This window comes from Oncorhynchus clarkii, chromosome 9 (genome assembly GCF_045791955.1).
Source record: "Oncorhynchus clarkii lewisi isolate Uvic-CL-2024 chromosome 9, UVic_Ocla_1.0, whole genome shotgun sequence".
Classification (NCBI taxonomy): domain Eukaryota; kingdom Metazoa; phylum Chordata; class Actinopteri; order Salmoniformes; family Salmonidae; genus Oncorhynchus; species Oncorhynchus clarkii.
This window is the reverse complement of record NC_092155.1, coordinates 14986116-15012015: the sequence shown is the minus strand read 5'-3', so window position 1 is coordinate 15012015 and position 25900 is coordinate 14986116. Positions and strand designations below refer to the sequence as shown.

Sequence of the window (25900 nt, the reverse complement as noted above, 5' to 3'; positions counted from 1 at the left end):
ATACTTTATAACATTTACGCACTTCGATAAGACACTTTCCCCAAAACTTATGTAGGCTATTTTTATATGTATGCTGTCAAATAGAGATCACTTGATAGTGGTGCTATAATGTGTCGTTATTTTGGACTGCAACTGAACTGTGCCCGAGCTGATAGACAGCCGCCCGCGTGTCAATGTTCTAAAATGGTGCTGTGAGATTATAATTACATCTGCAACCTACATCACTCTCACTCCCTCTCTCATCGCTCCCCTCTCTCTCGCTCTCTTTCCCTATCTTATTCTCTCACTCACTCACTCACTCACTACTGCACAATAAATGGATCTTTGGAAAAAATGCGAGAGAGAGGGAGAAAGGGAGGAGAAGAGGGTGAGCTAAGGGAGGGGGGAAACGGCGTATGCTTGTATACAGCAACCCTGATTTCCATTTTTTCCCCCAACTCGTAATGTATTTAATTCAAGTGAAACGTAATCATGACGTGTCGTGTCATTAATCCGCCCGCCGCCTTTCCCGTAAGTACATAGAGTCTTACTTTCATCATAAATATCTAGTTAATTTACAATATATACTATCCACACGTTTACATGTGCACTTTTATATAGGGTGGTATGGAACTGCGGTGGTGTAGCACTATAGTAAAACCTCTCCAAAATTGTTGTATTTATCGCGAATGTTGTTGTCTTCATGAACAACAAATATGTGGCGACGACTTTTTTCTTTTTTGCTGGGGGGGGGGGGGGCAGATTCGGGTAATCATCCTATAACGTTAGTTGCTGCGATTGAAGCTTATTACGTCCATTTTTATCTAGCATTTTGTTTACACCTTGCAGTTTCCATGCGTTAGTATAGTGGGTGGATTGTTGAAAGTGATTGGCGTGTTGTACTCGGTGTGGTGTGGTGTGTGTGCTGCATGTATGTTGCAGCACTTCGGCACTTTACTGTGTCATGTATGAGGCCGGTGTTGTATATGCGCGCGTGGCCGACTGTCTGCATGCGATAGCCCTATAAGCTACGGTATATCATGATGGAATAGTTTCAGCTATAACTTGGGGCCTAAAATGTCCTACTTGCAATGCCGGATAACATATTCGCCTACACTGTAAATTACTTTATTATGTTTGAAGTGCACTAAAAGTCCACTAAAGTGAACGCACAAGTGTAGCCTATTAAAGCCTATTAATTGTACAACTTTGATTAAGTTCTATATTTGATGTATTGCTCTAAGTAGGCCTATTAAAATCGTACTCTGAATGCCAATTGCACTCAACCATGCATGCGCATCGAGTTTGGTTCACATTAAAACATAAAAACGCAGTTTTGACATAAATAAATTGCATATCAGGATCAAGCAGCATATATTTGAATCGCGTCTTAACGCTCGAGAACCTTTGATCTTCGCGGACATATTTCTTGGTTAACTACATGTTCCAGTGTGATTTACAAAGCTGCAACGCAAGTACATTCCATTCAGAGATCCATTTAGACAGGTTTATTATTTTGTTGGAGACACATTGCGTACGGCACATTTTTAAGATGAACAGTTTATCCAAATGTAGGTAGCCTCTATGTGTGCAGGCTAGGCTACACCTATCCAACTCTACCAAACGGTTTTTAAAAATATCGTCCTCCCACTAGCCTACTACTATATTTACCAGGACGATTCGTAGGCTATACTATTACAACCGGTAAACTTGTTCTAGCCTCACCTCTCATGAGTACGAGCTTCACTGTCTGTAGCTATTGGCTACCTTTCACCTTCTTCGGACTACAGTTATTTCGCAAGAAAGTAGCAAGTGTGTTGCGTGCAACATTGTATCACATTCTGAAAACGCAAGTTGATATAAGATAGGGGATTGTTTTATGTAGCCTTCCGTACGTGTGCTAGACAAAATGTGAGAAGGTCTGATTTAGTTTTAGGGTGATGGAGGGGGGAGATTGGCAGTGAAATTCAAGATGAAATCCATGATGGCACTTTTCTCGTCCCCCGATCCCTCGTCGCAACACTCATGTCTTATATCTCCTCCCTTTCAATCTTTTGTTATAGAAAATGTAGGAACAAAATGGATGAAGCATGGGGGAGAGATAGATAGGCTACATGACAAACAGAGAATAGACAACGACCGTGATTCCTCAACGGTTTTGAGATTTAAAACAATCAGCGTTACTATGTTCACTTGGAGGATTTTAAGATCATATGTTACAAGCTTAATGTCTGGAGACCAGCTGCGAACGGGACGCGTTTTTGTGGGGGGGTGGGACATTACGTGTGTAGGCTGTGCACCCGGGCATTGTTTATTGGTAGTTATTTATTTCATTACTGTGGCTTTTTAATTGAGATGGCCGCGAGAGAGAAGGCAGGGGGAAAGAACGACTGAAAATGGTTGCACGTTATTGACGCAAATCATCATACAGGGCGAGGAGGAAATTCCTCTCCAGATAAGAGGCAGACGTGTCATCTGCGGTGACCGGAGTAGCACAAGACACTCCGGTCGCAGCCGTTTCAAATCCCACAGCCACAGAAAAATGTCCCGTTTTCACCCTACCTACCATAGTTTTATTGCACACTGAAACTATTGTAATATGATATAAGGTAGACTAACAGGCTACTGTAACCCATTCCCTTCCTGTCCTTTTTGAATTTTCAGCTTGTAGTTTTTGATTTCCCCTCAATCAAACTATGTAGATGGATTTATAAACATGCTTCTGCAACCTAAAATATATTTTATAATTTCACATTTCTATACTTTTTTCAAGAAGTGTCAGTTTGAGGGAAAGAGTGTGTCATCTTTAGATGCTGTTATAAATCTAGATAGAATATTGGGGAATGGATTCATTGGGAAGGTGACTTTTTACCATCTTGTAGCCTACATTAAAGAGATTCTGCAGAGCTTTTGTATACATTTCAGCCACTAGTTCTGAAAGTAACTCCCGAGCCAAAAGTGGTCCCTGAAAAATTCGTACTACGTTACATCCCAGCTAGCACAGTGGATCTGGGCCGATTCCGGCTGAGAGTCGGGGCACTCGGCTGAGAGTCCGACTCTGCCGACGTCATGTGGCCCGAGTCTGGGCCGCTTTTGGCAGTATTACTAATGGCTAGGACTCGGGGATTGAGCTTGGGCCGATTCCGGTGTGAGTTATCTGGCCCAAATGTATTACTTGGGGCTCCGGCCGATTCCGGTGAGAGTTATCAGGCCCAAATGTATATATTACTTCGGGCTCGGGCCGATTCCGGTGTGAGTTATCTGGCCCAAATGTATTACATGGGGCTCAGGCCGATTGGGGCTACTCTCTGACAGATGATTACACGGGCTGCTTTATATAATTAACATTTCATTATTTATTTTTCCATATTTTCTCATTGTTTCTATGATCAAAAAATACAATTAACATTTAAACAAAATTCTTTAAGAGTCCTGTGGAATATTTTTGTATTTTTATACTTTGTACAAGTCAATTAATAAGCATTAAAAACTTTGTGGATGGAGCCTCCTGAGTGGCGCAGCAGTCTAAGACACTGCTCTGCAGTGCAAACTGCGTTGCTACAGATGCTGGTTCGAGACCCATGCCTGCCGCAACCGGGAGACCCATTGAAGCGACTTACAATTGGCCTAGAGTCGTCCGAGTTAGGGGAGGGTTTGGCCGGCTGGGATATCCTTGTCACATGCGCTATAGCAACTCCTGTGGTGAGCCAGGCGCATGCACGCTGACACAAAATGTGTTTTATTTTGTGGATGGGTATAATTTGTATGTATAAAATGTAAAATAGTAATATTTAAAATTACTAAATTACACTGTAATTAAATTTGCAACGGGCCGCTTCTGGGGGGATTCTGGTAAGATGCCGGCAAAGTCGGCTGAATTCCAGTAGATGGATACGGCCTGATGTACTTGGGCCGATTCTGGGCAGTCATTCATTTTGATTCCGGGCCGAGCCCGACACCCGATTCCGGCCCGATTCAATCAGTTCCAGCCCCCCGGAAGAGGGCCGATTCCTCATTGCTAGCTGGGATATGTGCAGATATGTGCACCATGTCATTACTCTCTCGTTCTGCTGTGTGTGCTAGCAATCAGTCAAATGGCAAGGGGCTGAAGCTGATTGGCTAGAACTTGAATTGCTAGAGGTCTGGCCCATATGGGGAAAAATGGAGGGACAGCTTCCAGAAAAACTGTCACTTTCAAACTAGGGATTTCGTGGCTAATTGAGAGAAGACAGTAATTCTGCTCATAGATTTAGACAGGTTTATTATTTTGTTGGAGACACATTGCATACGGCACATTTTTAAGATGACCAGTTTAACCAAATGTAGGTAGCCTCAATGTGTGCAGGCTAGGCTACACCTATCCAACTCTACCAAACGGTTTTTAAAAATATCGTCCTCCCACTAGCCTACAGCTATATTTACCAGGACGATTCGTAGGCTATACTATTACAACCGGTAAACTTGTTCTAGCCTCACCTCTCATGAGTACGAGCTTCACTGTCTGTAGCTATTGGCTACCTTTCACCTTCTTCGGACTACAGTTATTTCGCAAGAAAGTAGCAAGTGTGTTGCGTGCAACATTGTATCACATTCTGAAAACGCAAGTTGATATAAGATAGGGGATTGTTTTATGTAGCCTTCCGTACGTGTGCTAGACAAAATGTGAGAAGGTCTGATTTAGTTTTAGGGTGATGGAAGGTGGAGATTGGCAGCGAAATTCAAGATGAAATCCATGATGGCACTTTTCTCGTCCTCCGATATGGGCCAGACCTCTAGCAATTCGAGTTCTAGCCAAAAATGGAGGGACAGCTTCCACTTTCAAACTAGGGATTTCGTGGCTAATTGAGAGAAGACAGTAATTCTGCTCATAGATTATGCATGTATGAACTACACATTTGACACATCCAGCCCAAAGCGAGAGGTTTAAAAGATACTTAGTAGTCGTCCAAGTTCCCGGAGCATGTATTTAATGCAGTGCATCTCCTCAGGACAGCACTTTAGGGGTGCAACATCTAGGTGCTCTCTCTCTCTCTCTCTCTCTCTCTCTCTCTCTCTCTCTCTCTCTAGCTATCCCTTGGAGCGTCCCAACCAAGTGACTGATTTAATTGGGTCATGAAGGGTCTGTGGGATAGATAGATAAACACCTGCTCGGCCTCCTTAGTGACATTTAAAACACTTACAAGCAATAATTCTTAGCCCTTCACCAAGTCTAGAGTAGCATATTCCATCAACATTTTCAGCTCTCAAACCTTGTAAATGTTTTTGTAGAAAACAAGAAACCTAAGAAACCGTAATGGTGCAAGTAGACCTCTTAGAGTTAGAATTTCATAAGTTCTGAGATAACACATCCGAGAGAGAAAGTAACTAGTAATTACACTGTAATTAAGTTAATCTTACGTGTAGCCTCTACTCACCACATAACTGATGACTAAGTGTGGTGAGCGAATTATATGCTTGCGTACCAAATGGCACCCTATGTGGTAATAGGGAATAGGGTACCCTTTGGGATACAACCTATAAATCAGTGTATGTTCACCGTTATAAGGGACATTAATTACAAGGGGCTTCCAAGTGGCACAGGCGTCATAAGGCACTGCATCTCAGTGCTAGAGGCGTCACTACTGACCCTGGTTCGATTCCAGGCTATCACAACCGGCCGTGATAGGGAGTCCCATAAGGCAGCGCACAATTAGCCCAGAGTTGTTCTGGTTAGGGTTTGGCTGGGTTAGGCCGTCATTGTAAATAATAATTTGTTCTTAACTGACTTGCCTTGTTAAATAAAGGTTAAATTAATACAAATAAACTTACTCAAGCAGCAAGCTAGAGGCCAGCTTGCTGCTTGACCACCCAGTCTCCCAGACAGTGTCAATATTCATGATGTAATGGAATCTGTCTGGTCTGGCAGGCCAGTCAGGCTCAAACTACCAGTTGATTCAGCCCTTAAGACACACACATTCATGTTACAGAAGATGTAACACTTGTAACACATAAAAGTTACAAGGACACTTTTGAGGTTAGATTGGCCTAATTGCTATCGTTTTATGAAGCGTTATGCCTTGATAGAGATGAGATCTGCACATTTGAAGTCTTGAGTGAGAGACTCATCTATGGAATGTCTGCTAAGGAATCTGAGGTTTTTAATGCACACTAACATCTGCTTATAGCATTACACTTCCAGTTCATACTCAGTCTACATGTTACTACTGCGTCATCATATGTCCCTTTGCATACTTCCCTTCATCTGGATGACAACTATAAAGAGGAAAAGGAGAAGAGGCAAGAACAGGGTCCTGTCCCGTAGACATAAATGTTGTCTTTTCTCTGTTGAAAAAACTTTTTCTACGTTGTGTCCTACTGATCACCAGCCAGTGGAAGGGGAAAGACCGAGTGAGAAGAGAGGAGGAGGTGAAGAGGTGAGACGAGGCCAAGGGGCAAGAATCAGAAGACTGAGTCAGAGAAGTCAGATACCCTCCCTCCTTCTTCTTTGTGATGGGGGGATAACGAAAGAGTCCGATACAGATAGTTAGAGGGAGCGAGGGAGGGAGTAAAAAAGAGAGAGGGGGTTCAGGGAAAGGTGAAATACAGGAAATGAATCCCGTCTGTGGGGAAGTTTTTCCGCGTGACCACGGTGATAAAAAACACATCAGGCTCTGAGTTACTGTACCACACAGAGAGAACACACATACACACACACACACACTTTCAATAACGCATACACACTTAAACACATACGCTCTCAGACAGACACTCTTTCACACTAACACACACTTAAACACAGGATCGATCACACACACCCTTAAAAACATCGGCCCTCACACACGTACTTACAGTACACACACACACACAAACTCTTCATTCTAAGACACATGTAAGCTTTAATGACACGCACACACCGTGACACACGCGCACCGACATACTTTGACTATAACGTGTAACTAAAAGCCATTAAGAAACTAGATGCAGAAGTCTCATACAACCCCTTTATCAAACATCTATCCATAGAAATCCTGATTCTCAGCTGCCTTCAGTAAACACGATGAGCCTCTAGACAATATTATAAATATATTAGGATCCACACCCTCGTATGAAGAGTTGTAACGGCCATGCATGAACTTGCCTGAGTGGTGTCCAGCTCACAACCACAAATACAGTACCAGTCAAAAGTTTGGACACACCTACTCATTCAAGGGTTCAAGAAAAACATTTGAATGAGTAGGTGTACTTTATACATAGTTACATTTGTACATTCTTTCTACACTGAGATATAGTCTTTCAAATACACATACTGAGTTGTTAACACACTGTACCGACACAGTCGTAGTGATACGATTGCATTGCATCTTTGATACTTGCATACATGTACTGTATATGGCCAAAACACTTGTCAACCTGTACAATAAAATTAGTTCATTCACAGTGGTGATTTAAATATTTTACTGTATTGTGTGCGTGTGTGTGATACTAGGGAAAACATGAGTATAATTTGAAGCTTTCACAAGTCTTTGTAAAATCAGTTAGTTAGTGTATGCCCTTGTTACGGTTCCATTGGGATAATCTGCAATCCGATCAAGCACACATTCCTCATTCCTCAACATAACAATTTAACAGACATTCATATTACAGTGCCATCACATCAGACGATGCGAACACACACACAGACACACTGTCCGCCATCTATCTCCACACCACCACTATGAATAGCCACCTACAACAAAACCCCAGTTCACTATCTACCTGTCTCTTTTTTTGATATTTGAAAAGGACAAATCACATCACCATCAAATCACCATCTGATCTTTTAATTCAGTTGCGGTTCATTATCTTTTTCTGTCTCTCTCTTTCTCTTCTAACTCCCTCCTCTCTCTCTATCTCTATCTCTCTCTTTCTCTTCTAACTCCCTCCTCTCTCTCTATCTCTCTCTTTCTCTTCTAACTCCCTCCTCTCTCTCTATCTCTCTCTTTCTCTTCTAACTCCCTTCTCTCTATCTCTCTCTTTCTCTTCTAACTCCCTCCTCTCTCTCTATCTCTCTCTTTCTCTTCTAACTCCCTCCTCTCTCTCTATCTCTCTCTTTCTCTTCTAACTCCCTCCTCTTCTAACTCCCTCCTCTCTCTCTCTCTCTCTCTTTCGCTGTCTACCTCGTCCCTTCTTTCTCTCCTCGCCATTTTGGCAGGCCCCAATCTACCAGCTGATATCAGCATTCCCTGGCACCGTGCCAACTGGCTCCGCCGCAGGACAGAAAGACAGAGGGAGTGAGAGAATGAAAGACAATGAGTGAATAATAGAAAGAGGAGGGAGCGAGAGAGAGAATGAGAGAGAAAGAGAGGGGGATGGGAGGAGAATGGAATCACAATGAGGGAGGGAAACAGAGAGACGGGGAAAAGAAGGAACAACAATGGTGGATTAAGAAGGAGAGAGAGAAGAGAGGGAGCAGAGGGAAGAGAAGGGGGAGAAGGAAGAGACAGAGTATGATTGATACGGTGTGATATCCCTGTTTGTTATGGCGCAGCTAAAATGTCAACTGGCTTTTTGTGGTCCTGGCCCGCTGACACACACACTCACACAGTATATATGAACACACAGACGTACAGAGCGTACACAAATCTGCACACACAGATTGTTTAGCCATAATGATGATGACCTTGTATACGACCGTGTGTTTCAAGTGCTTCTTCTCTGATCTGTTACTAAAGTTGCGGGTGAAAACATGCCTGACATATAATTGGCGTCTGTTCTTGTAAACATTCAAATGCAGTGGGTTGTGTGTTTTTTTGTGTGGTTGTATGTGTTCAGATTTGTGTGTGTGGTTGCTTGTGATTCTGTAGGCTCAGATGTGTGTGTGTGTGTGTGTTTGTGTGTGTGTGTGTGTGGTTGTATGTGTTCAGATTTGTGTGTGTGGTTGCTTGTGATTCTGTAGGCTCAGGTGTGTGTGTGTGTGTGTGTGTGTGTGTGTCTGAATAATACCTGTGCGTCAATCTAAGTAACATAATAAAAATGAAAAAGCCGTCTGTTTTTTGCATGGGCTGAATCTTAATCCACCGCATCCCTCTTTGTCGGCCTTCCTCATCCCTGGTTGAATGTTTACAAATGCTTATGCTTCTAGATCCAACAGTGCAGCAGTGTCTAACAGGTACTATCTAACAATTCCACAACAAAAACTTATACACACAATCTAGTAAAGGAATGGGATAAGAATATGTAAAATATATGGATGAGTAGTGACAGAGCGGCTGAGATGCAATAGATAGTAAAGAATAGATAGTGAAGGATACAGTATACATTATATACATATGAGATGAGTAATGCGAGATATGTAAACATTATTAAAGTGACTAGTGTTCCATTTATTAAAGTGGTCAAAGATACAAAGTCTGTAGGTAGGCAGCCGCCTCTCTGTGCTAGTGATGGCTGTCTAACAATCTGATGGCCTTGAGATAGAAGTTGTTTTTCAATCTCTCTGTCCCAGCTTTGATGCACCTGTACTGACCTCGCCTTCTGGATGGAAGCGGGGTGAACAGGCAGTGGCTCGGGTGGTTGTTGTCCTTGATGATCTTTTTTGCCTTCCTCTGACATCGGGTGCTGTAGGTGTCCTGGAGGGCAGGTAGTTTGCTATGTTGTTTAATGCTGAGCTGTAGTCAATGAACAGCATTCTTACATAGTTATTCCTCATGTCCAGATGGGATAGGGCAGTGTGATGGTGATTGTATAGTCTGTGGACCTATTGGGGCGGTAAGCAAATTGAAGTGGGTCTAGGGTGTCGGGTAGGGTGGAGGTGATATGATCCTTGACTAGTCTCTCAAAGCACTTCATGCCGACAGAAGTGAGTGCTACAGCGCGATAGTCATTTAGTTCAGTTACCTTAGCTTTCTTGGGTACAGGAACAATGATGGCCCTCTTGAAGCATGTGGGGACAGCAGAGTGGGATAAGGATTGATTGAATATGTCCGTACACACACCAGCCAGCTGGTCTGCGCATGCTCTGAGGACGTGGCTGGGGATGCCGTCTGGGCCTGCCGCCTTGCGAGGGTTAACACATTTAAATGTTTTACGATCACTCTATGGAAAGAGACTCTCACGAACACAATGGTGTTCTCTATACGACCCCCACAAGTGTCACGGGACTCGTCTGAATGTAACCGGTACCGGTATAAAATAATGAATGGAAGTAGGGAAGTCGTTTTGTGCCCACCCCCGAAAAAAGGGGTTGAATATGTGTCCAAAAAACAAAAATATTTCCTGAGCTTTATTTTATCTCCTAGATATAGGAAATACACTTCAAAACCTTATTCCTTATGATTTATTTATTGACTGTCTGTTTTGCCATTTATGGCAACAGTACATTTCTATAGTAGTAAATGCCAAATTCAATATTGTATCAAATACTGTTTAAAGTTAAAATATATTTTTTAATACTTACAGGGTCCTACAATTGTAAATCAAATTGCTAAATGATCATTGGTATCACCATCCCAAAACAATTCCATATGTTAGTTAAAGTGGGCTTGGACTTTTTTAAGGTTAAGCTGCTACTGTATGAGTACAGAGGAAGGGTGTGTGGGGAAGTCAAAACATCTCGCGCCCATCCTGTTTGGGACAGTCCGTGTCCTGTGGTGCGCTTAGCTCACACACACACAATACACACGCCGTGAAATGAAAACACGCACACGCACACCCCCGTTCATACACAGACATCAAACATATGGTTAAGTTAACATCAAACAGGTGATCAACTGTTACACGTTTAAGCACACACCTGTAAAAAAGAGAGATAGACAGACTGACGCATGTTACGCGCGCACGCACACACACACACACACACACACACACGCACACACACACACACGCACACACACACACACACACACACACACACACACACACCACATGGATGGACAATATGTTATTTTTTCTTCGGTGTAATGGAGTATGCAGCAGGAGGAGTTATAATGTAAAATATGTGTGTTTTAACATATTTTTTAAACATATGTGATAACATATTGACTGTGTGTGTTTCTCAGAGCACTAAAGGAGGCCCCCTCTGCCAAGAAACTGAAGCATGGCATAGCATCACACATACTACTGGTGAGTTCTGTACAGAACACCGGAAGAATTATCACTGAATCATCACAGTGAATTATTGTAAAGTTGGTTTATGTGTAAATGAATCCCAAAAGGGATGGGTTGCCAACTAGCGATTTAACACGACAATAAAATGTCATTCATTCGCTCTCCATTCTCTCCAGCAATGAAGCGGTATGAGAACAAACTGTTCTTCATTGCCTTGCATCATGTAATTCAATATCCAGATATGAGGCATGTTAAGGACTGCCACTCTGATACCCTCTCCTGTACTTTCTTTCTGAAGATGTCAAATAATACAAATCAAGTCCTTTCCTTGTTGATCTCTAATGACAATTTGAAATTTTTCACTCTCTCAATCTGATACTGCCATGTCATCACCTGACTCTCTCTCTCTCTCTCTCTCTCTCTCTCTCTCTCTTCAGAGAATGGATTCTCCTCCTGAGTGTGTGTTGGCTCTGTCCTGTGAGCCGCCCCAGTCACCCCCTACACTACCATCTCTGGACCACAGTCCCTTGGCCTCCCTTCACTCTTGCTCCCAACTCTCCCCTTTACACAGCCTCCTGGACCTGCCTGTCCCCCTCAGTCCCACAGCCCTGTCCCACACCCCGTCCTCCGACACCCCAGACACCACCCCCTACTCCCCCCTCTCCCCCTTCCCCCTCAATCACCACAATGAAGAAGAGGATGAAGAGAGGCTGTCAGTCCCTCTGTCCCCCACCCCAGCCATTGCTCTCTTCCCAGGGGGTTTTCGGGAGGTGTGTAGCCCCTCTCTGGAGAGCTCTCCTCCGGCCACTCCGACATCGTCAGCCCCTCTCTCAGGGTTCGGGGCCCTGGAACTGGCTCTGTCCTCCGGGCATCCGGGTGCCACCTGTAGTGATGAGCTGGACCTCCAGCTCTTCCATAAGGATGGGGGGTGTCTGTCAGGATCAATTCCTGGGGTGGTGGGTGTTTCTGGGGGTGTGGCCGGGCTCAAGTTCCCCTGCTTGGTGTGTGGGAAGAAGTTCCGCTTTCAGAGTATCCTGTCGCTCCACGCCCGCGCTCACAGTCTAGACAGGGACCGCCGCGCCTCAGCTCTGTACCGGACCGGTACCGGGTCCGGTAGCATCATTGGGACGGGGTCCAAGACACAGCTCAAGACCCACCAGAACGACAAGGATATCGGGCAGAACCACTACATCCACCGCCAGAGCCCCCCGCTGTCTAGATCTCTCACCCAGGGCCATAGAGGGGAGGACAGGGAAGGGGAAGCCCTAGAGGAGGCTCTCCAGATGGATCACCAGATCCTCCAGCAGTTCCTGATGGACGACAGCACACAGCTGACCCCTCTGCTGACCGAGGAGGTGCCCCTCTCTCTCTCCCTCACATCTCCCTACTCCTCCTGCGGCCTGGGTGGTGTGGGTCCCACCATCTTGGAAAAAGCTACCGCCGCCACAGCGGCAGCGCCCGTGTTCCGCTGCCATGCCTGCAAAGGTAAATTCCGCACCGCCTCGGAGCTGTCTCGCCACGTCCGGATCCTCCACAATCCATACAAGTGCACCCTGTGTCCCTTCTCTGCCAGCCAGGAGGAGCGCCTGGCCGCACACCTCCAGGACTGCCACCCCTCCCTGTCCTCCCTGTCCCTCTCCCCACCTGTGGACCTCCCCACCCTGCCCCCCTACACCCCCAGACACATCCCTATTGTAACCACCACTACCATCATCGCCACCCCCATTCCAGACGCACCCCTGCCCACCCCCACTATCACCCCAATCACAGCCCCGGCCCCAGGGGTATCCCCTCTGCCTGCCTTCTGCTGTGAGACATGCGGCCAGCGCTTTACCCAGTCCTGGTTCCTGAAGGGCCACATGAGGAAGCACAAGGACTCTCTGGACCACAAGTGTCAGGTGTGCGGCCGTGGCTTCAAGGAGCCCTGGTTCCTCAAGAACCACATGAAGGTGTGTGACCTTGTGTGTGTGTGTGTGTGTGTGTGTGTGTGTGTGTGTGTGTGTGTGTGTGTGTGTGTGTGTGTGTGTGTGTGTGTGTGTGTGTGTGTGTGTGTATATGTGTGTGTATATGTGTGTGTGTGTGTGTCAGTATATTCTGTTATAGCAGCTGTCAAACTATTGAAGATGTGTTGTGACTTTAAACTTTGTTACAGGTGCACCTCAACAAGTTGGGCCTGAAGGCCGGTCTGGTGGGGCAGGTGGCCCCTGGCGCCGGGGCTGAACAAGGAGGGCCCAAAGGCTCAGTCACCAACCAGGGCCTCAACGCTCTCTACTCCAGCCTCCTGCTGGCTCGTGGTGGGGGTGGAGGTGGTGGTGGAGGGGGGAGAGGCGGACGAGGAAGGGGCGACAGGGACGGCGCCGGAGTCTCTAGTAAATCTGCCATCTTAGGCTACCTGGGGTTGCCTAGCGACGGCGGCGCCAGCTGCATGGAACGACTCCAGGCAGTGGCTCAGGTTGCGGAGATGGGGAACGGTAACGGGGGAGGAGGAAGAGGAGGAGGAGGAAGAGAGACAACAAATGGAGGAGACCAGATAGCCATGTGGCAGTTTGTAGCTCGTAGCCTGGTAGCAGCTCAACAGGCCCAGCAGCAGCAGCACCGAGCCACATCCAGGAGCACCGTGGTGGGGGAATCTGAGCAGGTCAGGGCCTACCTTGGAGGTCTGGATCCCCGGGAGGAGCCGTCGTCTTCCGGAGCCCCATGGGAGTGCCCCGACTGTGGGAAGCTGTTCCGGAGCCTGCAGCAGGTGGTGGCGCACGCCCGCGTCCACGTCCAGCGGCCCCAGAAGAGCCACGGTCACCCTCCGCGCCACACTGGGGGAGGAGAGGAGGATGGAGGGGGGAGCCGGGTTGCAGAAGGACGAGGAGGAGGGAGAGGAAGTAGTACTGAAAAAAGACAGGAGTCCAAACTTCAAAGTGGATCTCAGCATCAGCATCAACAAGCAGTAGTCGGAGGGTTCCACTCAGTGATGTCACAGTTCCAAGGTACGGTGACATGACTTCACCCCAACAAAACGTCTCCAATATGTCTTCCGTTTGTTTTACATTTTCATTAGAGAAAAACAGGACACAAATAAAACGCTTGTAGAAAGAGTGGGTGAGTGTAGATGCTAGCAACTCAATTAGCTATCAATATCACTCGCTAAATTTCTTCCATTGTCAAATCTCTGATCCGTCTTTCTTATTCTCCCTTCCTCTCCCTCCCTTTTTCTCCCTCTCTCTCTCCCACTCTATCCTCCATTCTTCCCTCTCTCGCTCTCTCTTTCCCTCTCCCTTCTTCTCTTGCTCTCCCCCCTCTTTCTCTCTCTCCCTCTGTCCCGTCCTCTCACTCTCTCTCTCTCCCTTCCCCGCCCTCCCCCCATCCTCTCCCTCCCTCTCTCTCTCTCCAGGAGAGAATGGTCTGTCTGGCTCTTCATCAGGCTCTTCGGTGAGCTCTAGGGAGCGTGTGCGAGGCACGGGGGTGAAAGACTGCCCCTATTGCAGTAAAGCTTTCCGCTCTTCCCATCACCTTAAAGTGCATCTGAGAGTTCACACAGGTGAGCCTGCCACTAGCCCCCCCCCCCCCCCCCCCCCACCAACTCACCTAACAATGGCTGGATCTCAAATCAACCCCTAGTCCGTAAACCCTACACTCTAGGGCCTAGGACGCTTATGCGTATCTATCCAACTTAGGGCCTAGGCACTCCTGTAGATCTGAGATGATTGGATAAGATACAGTATAAGCGTTACGGTAATAACTTCATCTCACTTTCTGATTGGCTGTGTGGAAATGTCGCCATATCTTCCATCTTCCGCTTCCACCTGTTCAATGAGATCTCAAAGTGGCTAGAAAGTAAGGGGCTAGACATCCATTTGGATTTCAGACAAATAATAACTAACACTACAGTCTACTCTAGCACACTAAACTTCAACTAACCTTAACTAACCCTAACCCTATATTGGGGACTTAACATCTAATTAAGTGCATACACCATTCATTAAATTCCAACTATTAAAGTTGCTGATTCTTAGACACAATCCTCTGCTCTGTCTGTTCAAATTCATTTGGCAAATAATTATACTTCAGTAAATTGCCACTAGCAGTATTTACTTTTAACACTTCCTTTTGAGTCTGATGGGGTATTACATGGAATGTCTTCCATGTCACTCTAGTAGGGACTCCCGAGTGGCGCAGCTGTCTAAGGCACTGCATCTCAGTGTAACAGGTGTCACTGTAGTCCATGGGTTGAATCCAGGATGCATCACATCTGGCCGTGATAGGGCGGCGCAAAATTGGCGCAGCGTCGCCGGGGTAGGCCGTCATTGTAAATAAGTATTTGTTCATAACTGACTTGCCTAGTTAAGTACAATTGAAGCCTGTCAGGGTTCTAGATTGTGATGGAGCACTGCCATCTGTTGTTTGAAATGTGTAACTACAACCTCATTTAATACTTTAATAACCATATAGTTTCCTCTCATGTACTCTATTGACTCTATGTTAATGAACCTAATGCAATGGTCAATTGAAGCGCTGGGCGGTAGCACTGTAGGGTCGGGGAAGTGTAAGAAATAGTTTTTCTATTTTCACAAGCACAATTATCGGCGCAGATGCTAATGTCGCCGTGAAAGGGTTGGGTTTTTCATGAGAAAACAAGTTGTGGGTGTGTCGAGGCGTTGCCAATCAGAAAGTGCTCCATGGCTGAATATGTGGTTGCTTCAAGTTGTGTATTTACGGTCTTTTACATATTGACTTGGAATCAACTCTAATTCCAAATGTTAGTCCATTATAGTTAGTTAAAGAGCTTACAGACAAAATTGTAAAATGTAGACCTATCCCGTCTTTGCTAAATATGTAATTTTGAATCTGTTTGCAGTCCACACAAGTATTTGCATGGCTTCAATGTCGATATATGTATATATTCAATATATAATTTGATTTACACAACATGCCTACCACTTTGAAGATGCAAAATATTTTTTCTTCTGAACCAAATAAGACAAAAAAAATGAAAACTTGAGCGTACATAACTGTTCACCCCCCCAAAGTCAGTACTTTGTAGAGCCACATTTTTGCAGCAATTACAGCTGCAAGTCTCTTGGGGTAAGTCTCTATAAACTTGGCACATCTATCCACTGGGATTTTTGCCCATTCTTCAAGGCAAAACTGCTCCAGCTCCTTCAAGTTGGATGGGTTTTGCTGGTGTACAGCAATCTTTAAGTCGTACCACAGAATCTCAATTGGATTTTCTTTTTATTCTTTCTTTATTTAACTAGGCAAGTCAGTTAAAAACAAATTCTTATTTACAATGGCGGCCTAGGAACAGTGGGATAACTGCCTTGTTCAGGGGCAGAACGACAGATGTTTACTTTGTCTGCTTAAGGATTCAATCTTGCAACCTTTCGGTTTATTTGTCCAACACTAACCACCAGGTTACTACTACCTGCTACCCCAAAGCCCAGATTGAGGTCTGGGCTTTGACTAGGCCATTCCAAGACATATAAATGTTTCCCCTTAAACCACTTGAGTGTTGCTTTAGTAGTGTGCTTCAGGTCCTTGTCATGCTGGAAGGTGAACCTCCGTCCCAGTCTCAAATCTCTGGAAGACTGAAACAGGTTTCCCTCAAGAATTTCCCTGTATTTAGCGTCATCCAGCGTTCCTTCAATTCTGACCAGTTTCCCAGTCCCTGTCAATGAAAAATATCCCCACAGAATGATGCTGCCACCACCTTGCTTCACTGTGGGGATGGGGTTCTTGGGGTGATGAGAGGTGTTAGGTTTGTGGTAGGCTAGTGGTTAGAGTGTTGGGCCAGTAACTGAAAGGTTGCTAGATCAAATCTCTGAGCTGACAAGATAAAAAACTGCTGTCCTGCCCCTGAACAAGGCAGTTATCCCACTGTTCCTAGGCAGTCATTGTAAATGAGATTTTGTTCCTAACTGACTTGCCTAGTTAAATAAAGGTACGTAAATTAAAAAAAGTATGTCGTTGCAAGTCAAAACCTGGATAGGCTGTTTTTCTGCTGTCGAAATTCATGACATAGCAACTGTGTTACCACTAGAACCAGCTTTTGGTTGGGCTTAAAATATCTCTACCAACCCTGCTTGAAATTAGCACTTTGGATCATATGTTTAAGGACACGCCTAAAATATTTTCTTCCATCTGAGAGAAAGAGTGCTGACATAAGACAGGTCAAACCTGGCGTTAGGGAGGGAAAATGCCAGTGCATCAGTTTTTACATGACGAAATTGCAAACTAACGTGCATTTGACACTAGTGTCACCTTAACGGCAGCCCAAAAAAGTGCCCTATATCAGAAATCCGGGCCTCAAGGTCCGCAGAATTGTTGTTTTTCTTTTCTCTGTGGAAAGAAACAGACTGTCCATAGTGAAGTTTGGGCAAATGCCAGATGGGCTGCTCCATCTTTAGTTCAGTGGTCTTTTCTAAATGTGGGTTTTTGAGCAGAATTATAATTATACAAATGTTACTATCCATCTACTGACATTCCTCCATTGTACCAGTGCCCTGATAACCACAACTTGTGTATGTATCTCTTTCAGGGGAGAGACCGTATAAATGTCCCCACTGTGACTACGCTGGCACCCAGTCAGGCTCTCTAAAGTACCACCTCCAGAGGCACCACAGAGAACAGAGGAACACCATGGGAGCCTCTTCATCCACCGCCTCCTCACCAGGCCTCACCACCGCCTCCCTGGGCAGAGGAGGAGCTCCACAGGGGGAGGGGAGGGAGGGGATGGCCAAGCAGCGCCGGCCCCAGAGCCTCAACCACAGCTCGGCCACCAGAGGCCCGGCGGAGACGCCTTCCTCCAGGCACAATCAGCACCAGCCCTGGATACTGGGCCTCCCCGAGCAGAGAGACAGGGAACACGCGAAGGCCATGGAGGGACTGAGAGAGGCAGATCTGGAGAGCCAGTACCGGTATCTGTCCGGGGTGATGGGGGCTTTGTACCAGGGAGGGATGGAGGGAGGGTGGACGGGGGAGTCACCAACCTCCACCCCCACCCCACCAAAGGCACCCAAAGTGTCTCGCCGCAAACCGCTCACCACCAGCCGTATGGTGCCAGCTAATGGGAGGGAGCGGAAGGGAGGGGGGTCAGCTCCTCGGGGTTCCCAGGAGGGAGGGTTGTTGTCCCAGCCCCTGGACCTCTCCCGCCGCCCCTCCCCTGGGCTCGGAGGTCTGGAAGAGGATGGAGTACCAGGAGGAGGTGGAGGAGCAGGGGATACCCTCAACCAGTGCCTGTTCTGTCCCTTCCGCACCTCCTCGGCCGAGCTCATGGCCATGCACCTCCAGGTCAACCACACCAGCAAGTCCAGGCGTAAGAGGAGGGCCCCCATCCCCACCGCCCTGGGTGACCACGGGCCTCAGAGGCCTCCCCAACCCCGGGCCGACCCCAACCCCCTGGCCCTGTGGAGGTAAGAGATGCTTTCAGTAGACACTCTTATCCAGAGCAACTTATAATCAGTGCATAGGAAAAAACACAGTCCGCAAGTAGACTCTTCTGCTTATGACGTGTATGACATGGGTAACACTTCCTAAAGTTGATCCTGTCCCATCCTAGGTATCTGAGCGAGGCCGAAGACCGGGCCCCCCTGGAGGAGTGGGCCTCATCCAGGATGGAGAGGGAGAGGGGGACGGAGAACGGCCTCACACCAGAGGAAGGGGACCTCGAGGGTCGCTACGACCACCACCACCCCGAGGCTTCTAACCGGGCCTCCACCACAATCAGGAACACACAGAGTGGCCTCGCCGGTAGTAGGAAGTTGGATGAGGAAGAGGAGGAAGAAGAGGAAGAGCAGGAAGAAGAAGAAGAGGATTTGGAAGGGGAGAGCATTAGTCCTGGGGATTCTCCTAGAGAGCATGGGATGAGCATGTCTCTCACCATGTCACCTACCCTCGGCTCTGACGTCTAACCAGAGGGGAGGAAGGAGTGATGGGGGACTAAACAACAACAACAATGTCATCCTGCAGAGTGAAGGGGAAAAGCGGTTAAACTAGACAGGAAGGAAGTTGTTTGGGGGTCATAGGTTGGATGTCAAGTTCATATCACCTCTTTTATATAGTTCAAGGTCATTGTCAAGGTCACGACCCCTGACCCTTGACTTTCAAGGGCCACGGACTGAGAACCATGTCCATGGAGAGGGTCATGTAAAAAACAGCTCACACACCTCCTTAGGAATCCCTTTTAAACATCCTCCATTTTTATCTCTCTTCTTTTAATATTTACATCCCAGGAGTTCAGTGCAGTCCTCTCCATTTTCCCAACCAACCAAAACACCCCTTGTACAAACACACAGTACAGTGTAGAACTTTTGAGGCCTTCTCTTCTATATTTCAACGTTTCCTGTTTTCCATTCCATCTCCTACCAAGAGGGCTAATTGTGATGATTTGAATGAGATTGTCCTCTTGCTGCTGTGAGTCTTAATACTAGTATGTGAGCAAAATGAAACTGTGACCTCCTACTATTCCAGAGAACACAAAAAGGATTTTATCAGACCTTATACTTCATGTTTTGAGAATAATAATACTTATAAGAGTAACGTTGTTGATTAGTTATACAACCCACCGCTGTGAATGGAGGAAATCTTTAGCAGAACAAGTGTCAAAATAAGCCAAACTTCATCACAACTGCCGTTTAAATAAGATACCACTTCTTGACACTTTCAAGGTCATATTATGGTCTGTTCAAGAGCACCGATTCGGAAACGCGGTTCAACCCGGAACCATTCAAGCTGTCAACTCAAGCTAAGCTATCCAGCTGTCTGCAACAACAACAACAAACACAACAGGAGCAACTTTTTAACAGACAACTATTGACATGACAATGATCAAGGACAAGATGATCCTGGACCCTGTTATCACTGCCTCTCATTGGTCGGATGGCTGTTCCAAGGTCACCACGGGAACAGAGGAGCAGTTTGTCATTTCCTGTTTTCCCCTCAGTTTAGTGCCTGTCTATGTATGGTATGTCGTCAAGGGAGATCTACAGTATAGACCAGTGTTTCTGGGCTGTTATAGAACAATGATATCTGAGTATACAGTATAAAGCTAAAGTATATATGTTTAAAAAATGGTTCTAGGGTATTGTGAATAGAAAGCTGTAGTGGGATACAAAGTGGTGTGGATCTGTCTCTCGTTACAAGAGACCGATAGCATCTCCCTGTGGCTTCTGTGAAAATAAAAAGATAAAGCACTTAGTTGATGATGATGAAACAATAGATATACATATGAATCAAAAGAGATCAAGGTGAAAGGTCAAGAAGTGAAAATGTAGGTGAAAGGTCAGAGGTCAGTGTTTACAGCAGAAATGCCAGCATGTTCAGAGTCGGACGTGGGATAGCGGTTATTTCTTACGTTGTCATGGTGACCAACTGACAACTGAACAAACAGAAGACTGTTTTGGGGGACACGGGACCGACAGACAGACTGTGCATCCCGAACACAATCAGCTGACACGTCTGGTCAGGTGACCAAGGCTCCACGACCGTGTCACACTCTTTCATTTCATTCCTTTTACCAGAAAAAGAAAAAAAACAAGGGGGAGGAAAAATGGAGGAGAGAAAAGAGTAAGTTCCCTCACAGAGCAGGGGACCGAAGCTGAGAAAGGAAACTGTTGTACTCTTGGGGTACGCCGTCTTTTAGATGACTAGATTTGTTTCTTTTTAAGAGAAGAAGAAGAACAGTAGAAAAGAGTAAGCATTAAAAAAAACTAACAAATCCATAGATACATTCCGGTAGAATGTGTGTGTAGCTTTTGTAAAGACAAGAAAAAAATCCCTTTGTTTATTTTCATTTCAAGAAGAGAAGCTTACAGAGAAGGTTATGAATATAGGTAATAATAATAAATATAAGGCTTGTTGTTGTGAGGAAAACACTAGTTGGAATGTCTGTCTATCAGGGTTAGGGTCAATTCCATTTCAATTCCAGTCAATTCAGAAAGTCAACCCGATCCCAATTCCAAATTTTCCCCATTGAAGAGAATTGGAATTTCAGTGTACTTCCTGAATTGACTGGAATTTAAATGGAATTGACCCCAACCCTGCTGTCTATAAAGAGCACTGTGCAAGGTTTATCATTTCCCAAAGTAGTCATTTTATTTTGACTTTATCGATAGACCAAACCTATATCTTACGAAAATGTAATGAGTCACATTCTGTTGGAGTAAACAGCTGCCGTTTCCATCCCCTCGCCCCGATAAATCAATCAATCAATCAATCAATCAATAATCCAATCAATCAATAATCCAATCAATCAATAATCCAATCAAAACTTTATTGTCATGTTATTATTAAGTGCTTGTATGAGATTCAAGTTGACATCACAAAATATAATTTGATATCAAAATATGAACCTATGAACCTACCTAGTATCACATACCATAGCCATGGTATTGTCTTAGAGCATCATACCACACACAGTTCTGCACACTGTGAACATGCAAATGTAAAAAATATAAAAAATCCCTACTCATGATTGTAAACATCACTAAACTATTTGATTGGATAAGTCCTGCCTTCTCGCCCTCTTTGCCCATTGGTTGACGGCGAGAGCCTGGGATCGGAACCGCAGCCTTACTTTTGGTTTACGTGTTCTACTTCTATCCTCATTAGAGCGCCTTATATGAGTTTAGAAGTTCCCTAAGTGGTGTTTCCTTAAAGACAGGCTACATCCATAACTGCACTCTATTCCCTATATAGTCCGTTACTTTTGACCAGGACCATTGAGCCCCGGTCAAAACTAGTGCTATGAACCCTGATCGAAAGTAGTGTACTATTTAGGGAATAGAGTGCCCGTTTGGATGTAGACTGTAGTGTCAAAGCCACCGTGCCTTCTGTGTCAAGCACTTCCTGGATTTGGTATTTTGTAAGCTCACCAAAAGCACTTAGCCCACATCTGTCTCTCTTTCTCTCTCTCTCTTTCTCTCTCTCTCTCTCTCTCTCTCTCTCATCCTCTTTCTCTCTCATCCTCTTTGTGACCTTCCAATTTTGTTCTGTCCACTCCCTCCCCCCTTTCAATCCCTTTATCCTTTCATGTCTGTGTGCATGTCTCTCTCTCTCTTTTCTTCCTCTCTTCCGTAACCTGTTACTCTCTCTCTCTTCTATACCTCCCTTCCGTACCCTCTCTCTCTCTTTCTCTCTTCTGTAACCTGTCACTCTCTCTCTGTGGCACCATTAGAAGGTGATGATGTGTACTATCTGGTATTGAGGCCTTTTATTCTTAGATTTGTATTGTCAGTTTGTGTGATGTTCGTACGTTTGTTTGACATTTGATGCCTGATGAGATGGAGTAACATGATGAGATGGAGTCTTCTTCTTATAATTATTATTATTATTGCTTTGGCATTATTATGGAGAAGAAAGAAAGAAAAAAAGAAAAAAATGTGTTGTTTAATGTTGTACAGAACATTATAGCACTAGAGATGTTGTGTTTTTAAAAAGAGAGCATAAACCCAAGTGCTAGTCCCGCCCACTCCTCCCTCCCATTGGCAGATAGGACAAGTGCCCTGCCAACGATAGGAGAAGTGACCTAAAGGTAACTGACTTGCCCTCAAACTGACAAACATGTTCGATCCAATGAATCTAATCCACATCGTACTCTTGAATTACCCACAGAATATGTCATATTTTTTATTTAAATGCTTTAACCAGGCAAGTCAGTTAAGAACAAGTTCTTATTTACAATGACGGCCTACCCCAGCGATGCTGGGCGCATCGCCCTATGGTACTCCCAATCACGGCCAGTTGTAATACAGCCTGGAATCAAACCAAGGTCTTTAGGGACGCCTCTAGCACTGAGATGCAGTGTCTTAGACCACTGCACCAATTTGGAGCACTATATATAATGTGATAATATGTGATAATATGAATGTCCCAGACAGGCAACAGGCAATCTTAAATATTTCCTCAATTGCTTTTTGCACTGAAAATCTCCCTGAAACATGCTTGAAATCTTTTAATTGGTGCCTAGCTACACTCACCAGACAGTTTATTAGGTACACCTATCTAGCACCAGTTCGGACCCCCCTTTTCCTCCAGAACAGACTCAATTATTGGGTCATTCTACAAGGTGTCAGAAACGTTCAAAAGGAGATTGGTCCATGCTGACACGATGGCATCACGCAGCTGCTGCAGATTGGACGGCGGTACAGCCTGTTCCTTCTCATCCCAAATATGTTCTCTTTGGTTGATGTCTGGGGACTGCGCAGGCCACTCAAGTACAACTCACTGTCATGTTCCAGGCAATGTTTTTCCACTCCTCAGTTGTCCAGAGTTGGTGATTGCGTGATCACTGGAGCCGCTTCTTCTTGTTTTTAGCTGATAGGAGTTGAACACTTGGTGGTCGTCTGCTGCAACAGCCCATCCGTGACAAGAAGTTGTGCGTTCCGAGATGCCGTTCTGCACACCACTGTTGTAGTGCGCCGTTATTTGTCTGTTTTTCGGCCCACCTGTTAGTTTGCATGATTCTTGCCATTTTCCTTCGACCTCTCATCAACGAGCTGTTTTTGCCCACAGAACTACCGCTGACTGGATGTTTTTTTATTTGTAGCACCATTCTCAGTAAACCCTCGACACTGTCATGCCTGAAAAGCCCAGGAAGGCTGCTGTTTCTAATATATTGCTTCTGGCATGTTGATCATACCACGCTCAAAGTTGCTTAGGTCATTAGTTTTGCCCATTCTAACGTTCAGTCGAACAGTAACTGAATGCCTTGGTGCCTGTCTGCTTGATTTATATAGCAAGCCATTGCCACATGATTCACTGTCTATAGGAGCAATCCATTTTCGTGAAAGGGGTGGTGTACCTAATAAACTGTCCAGTTAGTGTATATTGTTGACCCTTAATTTCTTAGTTGTTTTTTTTCAAAGGAAAAAAATCTATAGTGGTGTGTGAGGGCATCCTATAGTGATAGGATGTGTCCCAAATGGCACCGTATTCCCTATTAAATGCCCTGCTTTTGACCAGGGCCATAGGGCTCTGATCCAAAGCAGTGCACTATAGGGTGCCATTTGGTCCAACACCACTGTCTGTTGGAGAGGTGGAGGGAAGTGCTGGGTTTTAGCTCTTGTGTAGATTACTGCCATTGCAGTGAGGGAAAAATGTACCTAACATAGTAGTAACTAATAATATGAGTTTGTGGACAGATTAAAAAAACAACATTAGAGATGAATAAACGCAAAGAAAAACAAGGTTTGACGATTTCTTTTTGTGTGTCCTGTGTCATTCTCTAATGCTCTCGTACAGTGTTGTTATTTCAAAGTCAGTACCTGATAAGGATTGAAGGGGGACAGAGGTCAAGAAAAAGACAGAACACTCCATAGGAAAGAAAGAAACCTTGAGAGGAACCAGGGCCCGTATCCACAAAACCTCTCAGAGTCGGAGCACTGATCTAGGATCAGTTCTTCCTTTTGGATCATAATGAATAATAGATATTATATGTATCACGCAGGACATGAACCTGGGTTCATCACTAGTTTTGAAATTTGTAGGCGGGGCTACCTCATCACATGACCCTGACCGAATCAAGTGTGTTACATAAGAACAGATCCTAGATCAGCAGTCCTACTCTCAGATGCATTCAATTATATGTAGGGTTACAACATAAGATTAAAGCTGCAAGCAGCATTGCGGGGTTCAGCTGTGTGCCCAATGTGCCACCATTAGGACAAGTTGGACTCATTGCCCTAGTACGAGTTAATTCTGTACTATTTAAAATGCTTGCCAAATATCAGAAGTCAAAATCAAACTGATCATGCAATATTATTTGCTTTTGATGTATTTTGGACCATTTTCAATGATGTTGACTACTCTTCTCTACTACATCTTCTCCAGAACCGCTGGACCGATCGGAACCAAATTTGGTATATAGCAGCTATGAATTTGGTATATAGCATTACAATTTGGTATATAGCATCACCATTTTCCAAAACTAGCTGAAAAAGTATGGCCGCTACGAGGCAATGAGCTTGAATAAATGATTTTACCTGTCCAACAGCACCACAATGTGGACAAACTCAACCATATTTTACAGGTTAGCTAGACTATCCTTGAACGTGTGTGCCAAATTTCATCACTTTGAGTCAAACAGATCAAGAGATATAAAAATGTGCCCGTTATAGCGCTACCATGTGGTCAATATGAATGTGCTGAGCTATGTTCACTCTTCACACTTTTTGGAACATGTGTACCAAGTTTTGTTACAATACAAATATATGTGACTGATTTATATACATTTATTTGACAAACCACGCCCACGTGAATGTTTATTGGTCCATTACGGCCATGTTGTTTGATGTACTAGCCTGGGTTATAGTGTGTTAACTGACCTTGGTCCATAGATGCCATATATCAAGTTTTGCAAAGATCGGTCATTCGGTGCCAGAGTAGCATTTTATGTGCTTTTTGACAACATTCAAAATGATGGAGAATCCATCAGGTTGAACTTTATGGGTTCTTGAGGCAAATCTGTTCAATGTGAGGAAACGGACCTATGGACAAAATGTCATGAATCTAGGTCAAACGGGGTGCAGAGGCTGATCTTTCAAACTTTGCATTTTTTATTGCTTGTTAAAGCGACACCATGTGGCCAATTGGCATGATATTGCATGAGAGGGTGTGGCCCTTTGGACTTTACCATGATGCAAAATTGCACAATCCTGGGCCTTTTAATCTCACTGGAATTTGTTTATTTCCCACCGAAACGGCAGAAAAATGAACATATTAATAACAATAATCAACTGGACCGCTGGACCGATCTGAACCAAATTCGGTAAATTGCATCAAAAGCACTACTTTCCAAAACTCTTGCTGAAACAATATGGCCGCTATGGAACAATGAGCTTGCATGAATAACAATAATGAACGGCAACAA

General features: G+C 45.0%; 1 protein-coding gene across 2 annotated transcripts; it reads left to right on the top strand.

Annotated features, from left to right (window-relative positions):
* Positions 1-385: 385 nt before the first annotated feature.
* LOC139415955 (zinc finger protein 219-like) lies at positions 386-24199 on the top strand. Of its 2 annotated transcripts, XM_071164147.1 has the most exons (7): positions 386-510; positions 10995-11058; positions 11481-12992; positions 13196-14024; positions 14429-14575; positions 17573-18446; positions 18593-24199. In XM_071164147.1, the coding sequence occupies exons 3-7, from the start codon at positions 11484-11486 to the stop codon at positions 18942-18944; spliced, it is 3711 nt and encodes a 1236-aa protein (XP_071020248.1). In that variant the 5' UTR covers positions 386-510; positions 10995-11058; positions 11481-11483; the 3' UTR covers positions 18945-24199. The 2 variants fall into 2 exon arrangements, with proteins under 2 accessions (XP_071020248.1, XP_071020249.1); XM_071164148.1 differs by lacking the exon at positions 14429-14575.
* Positions 24200-25900: the final 1701 nt, after the last annotated feature.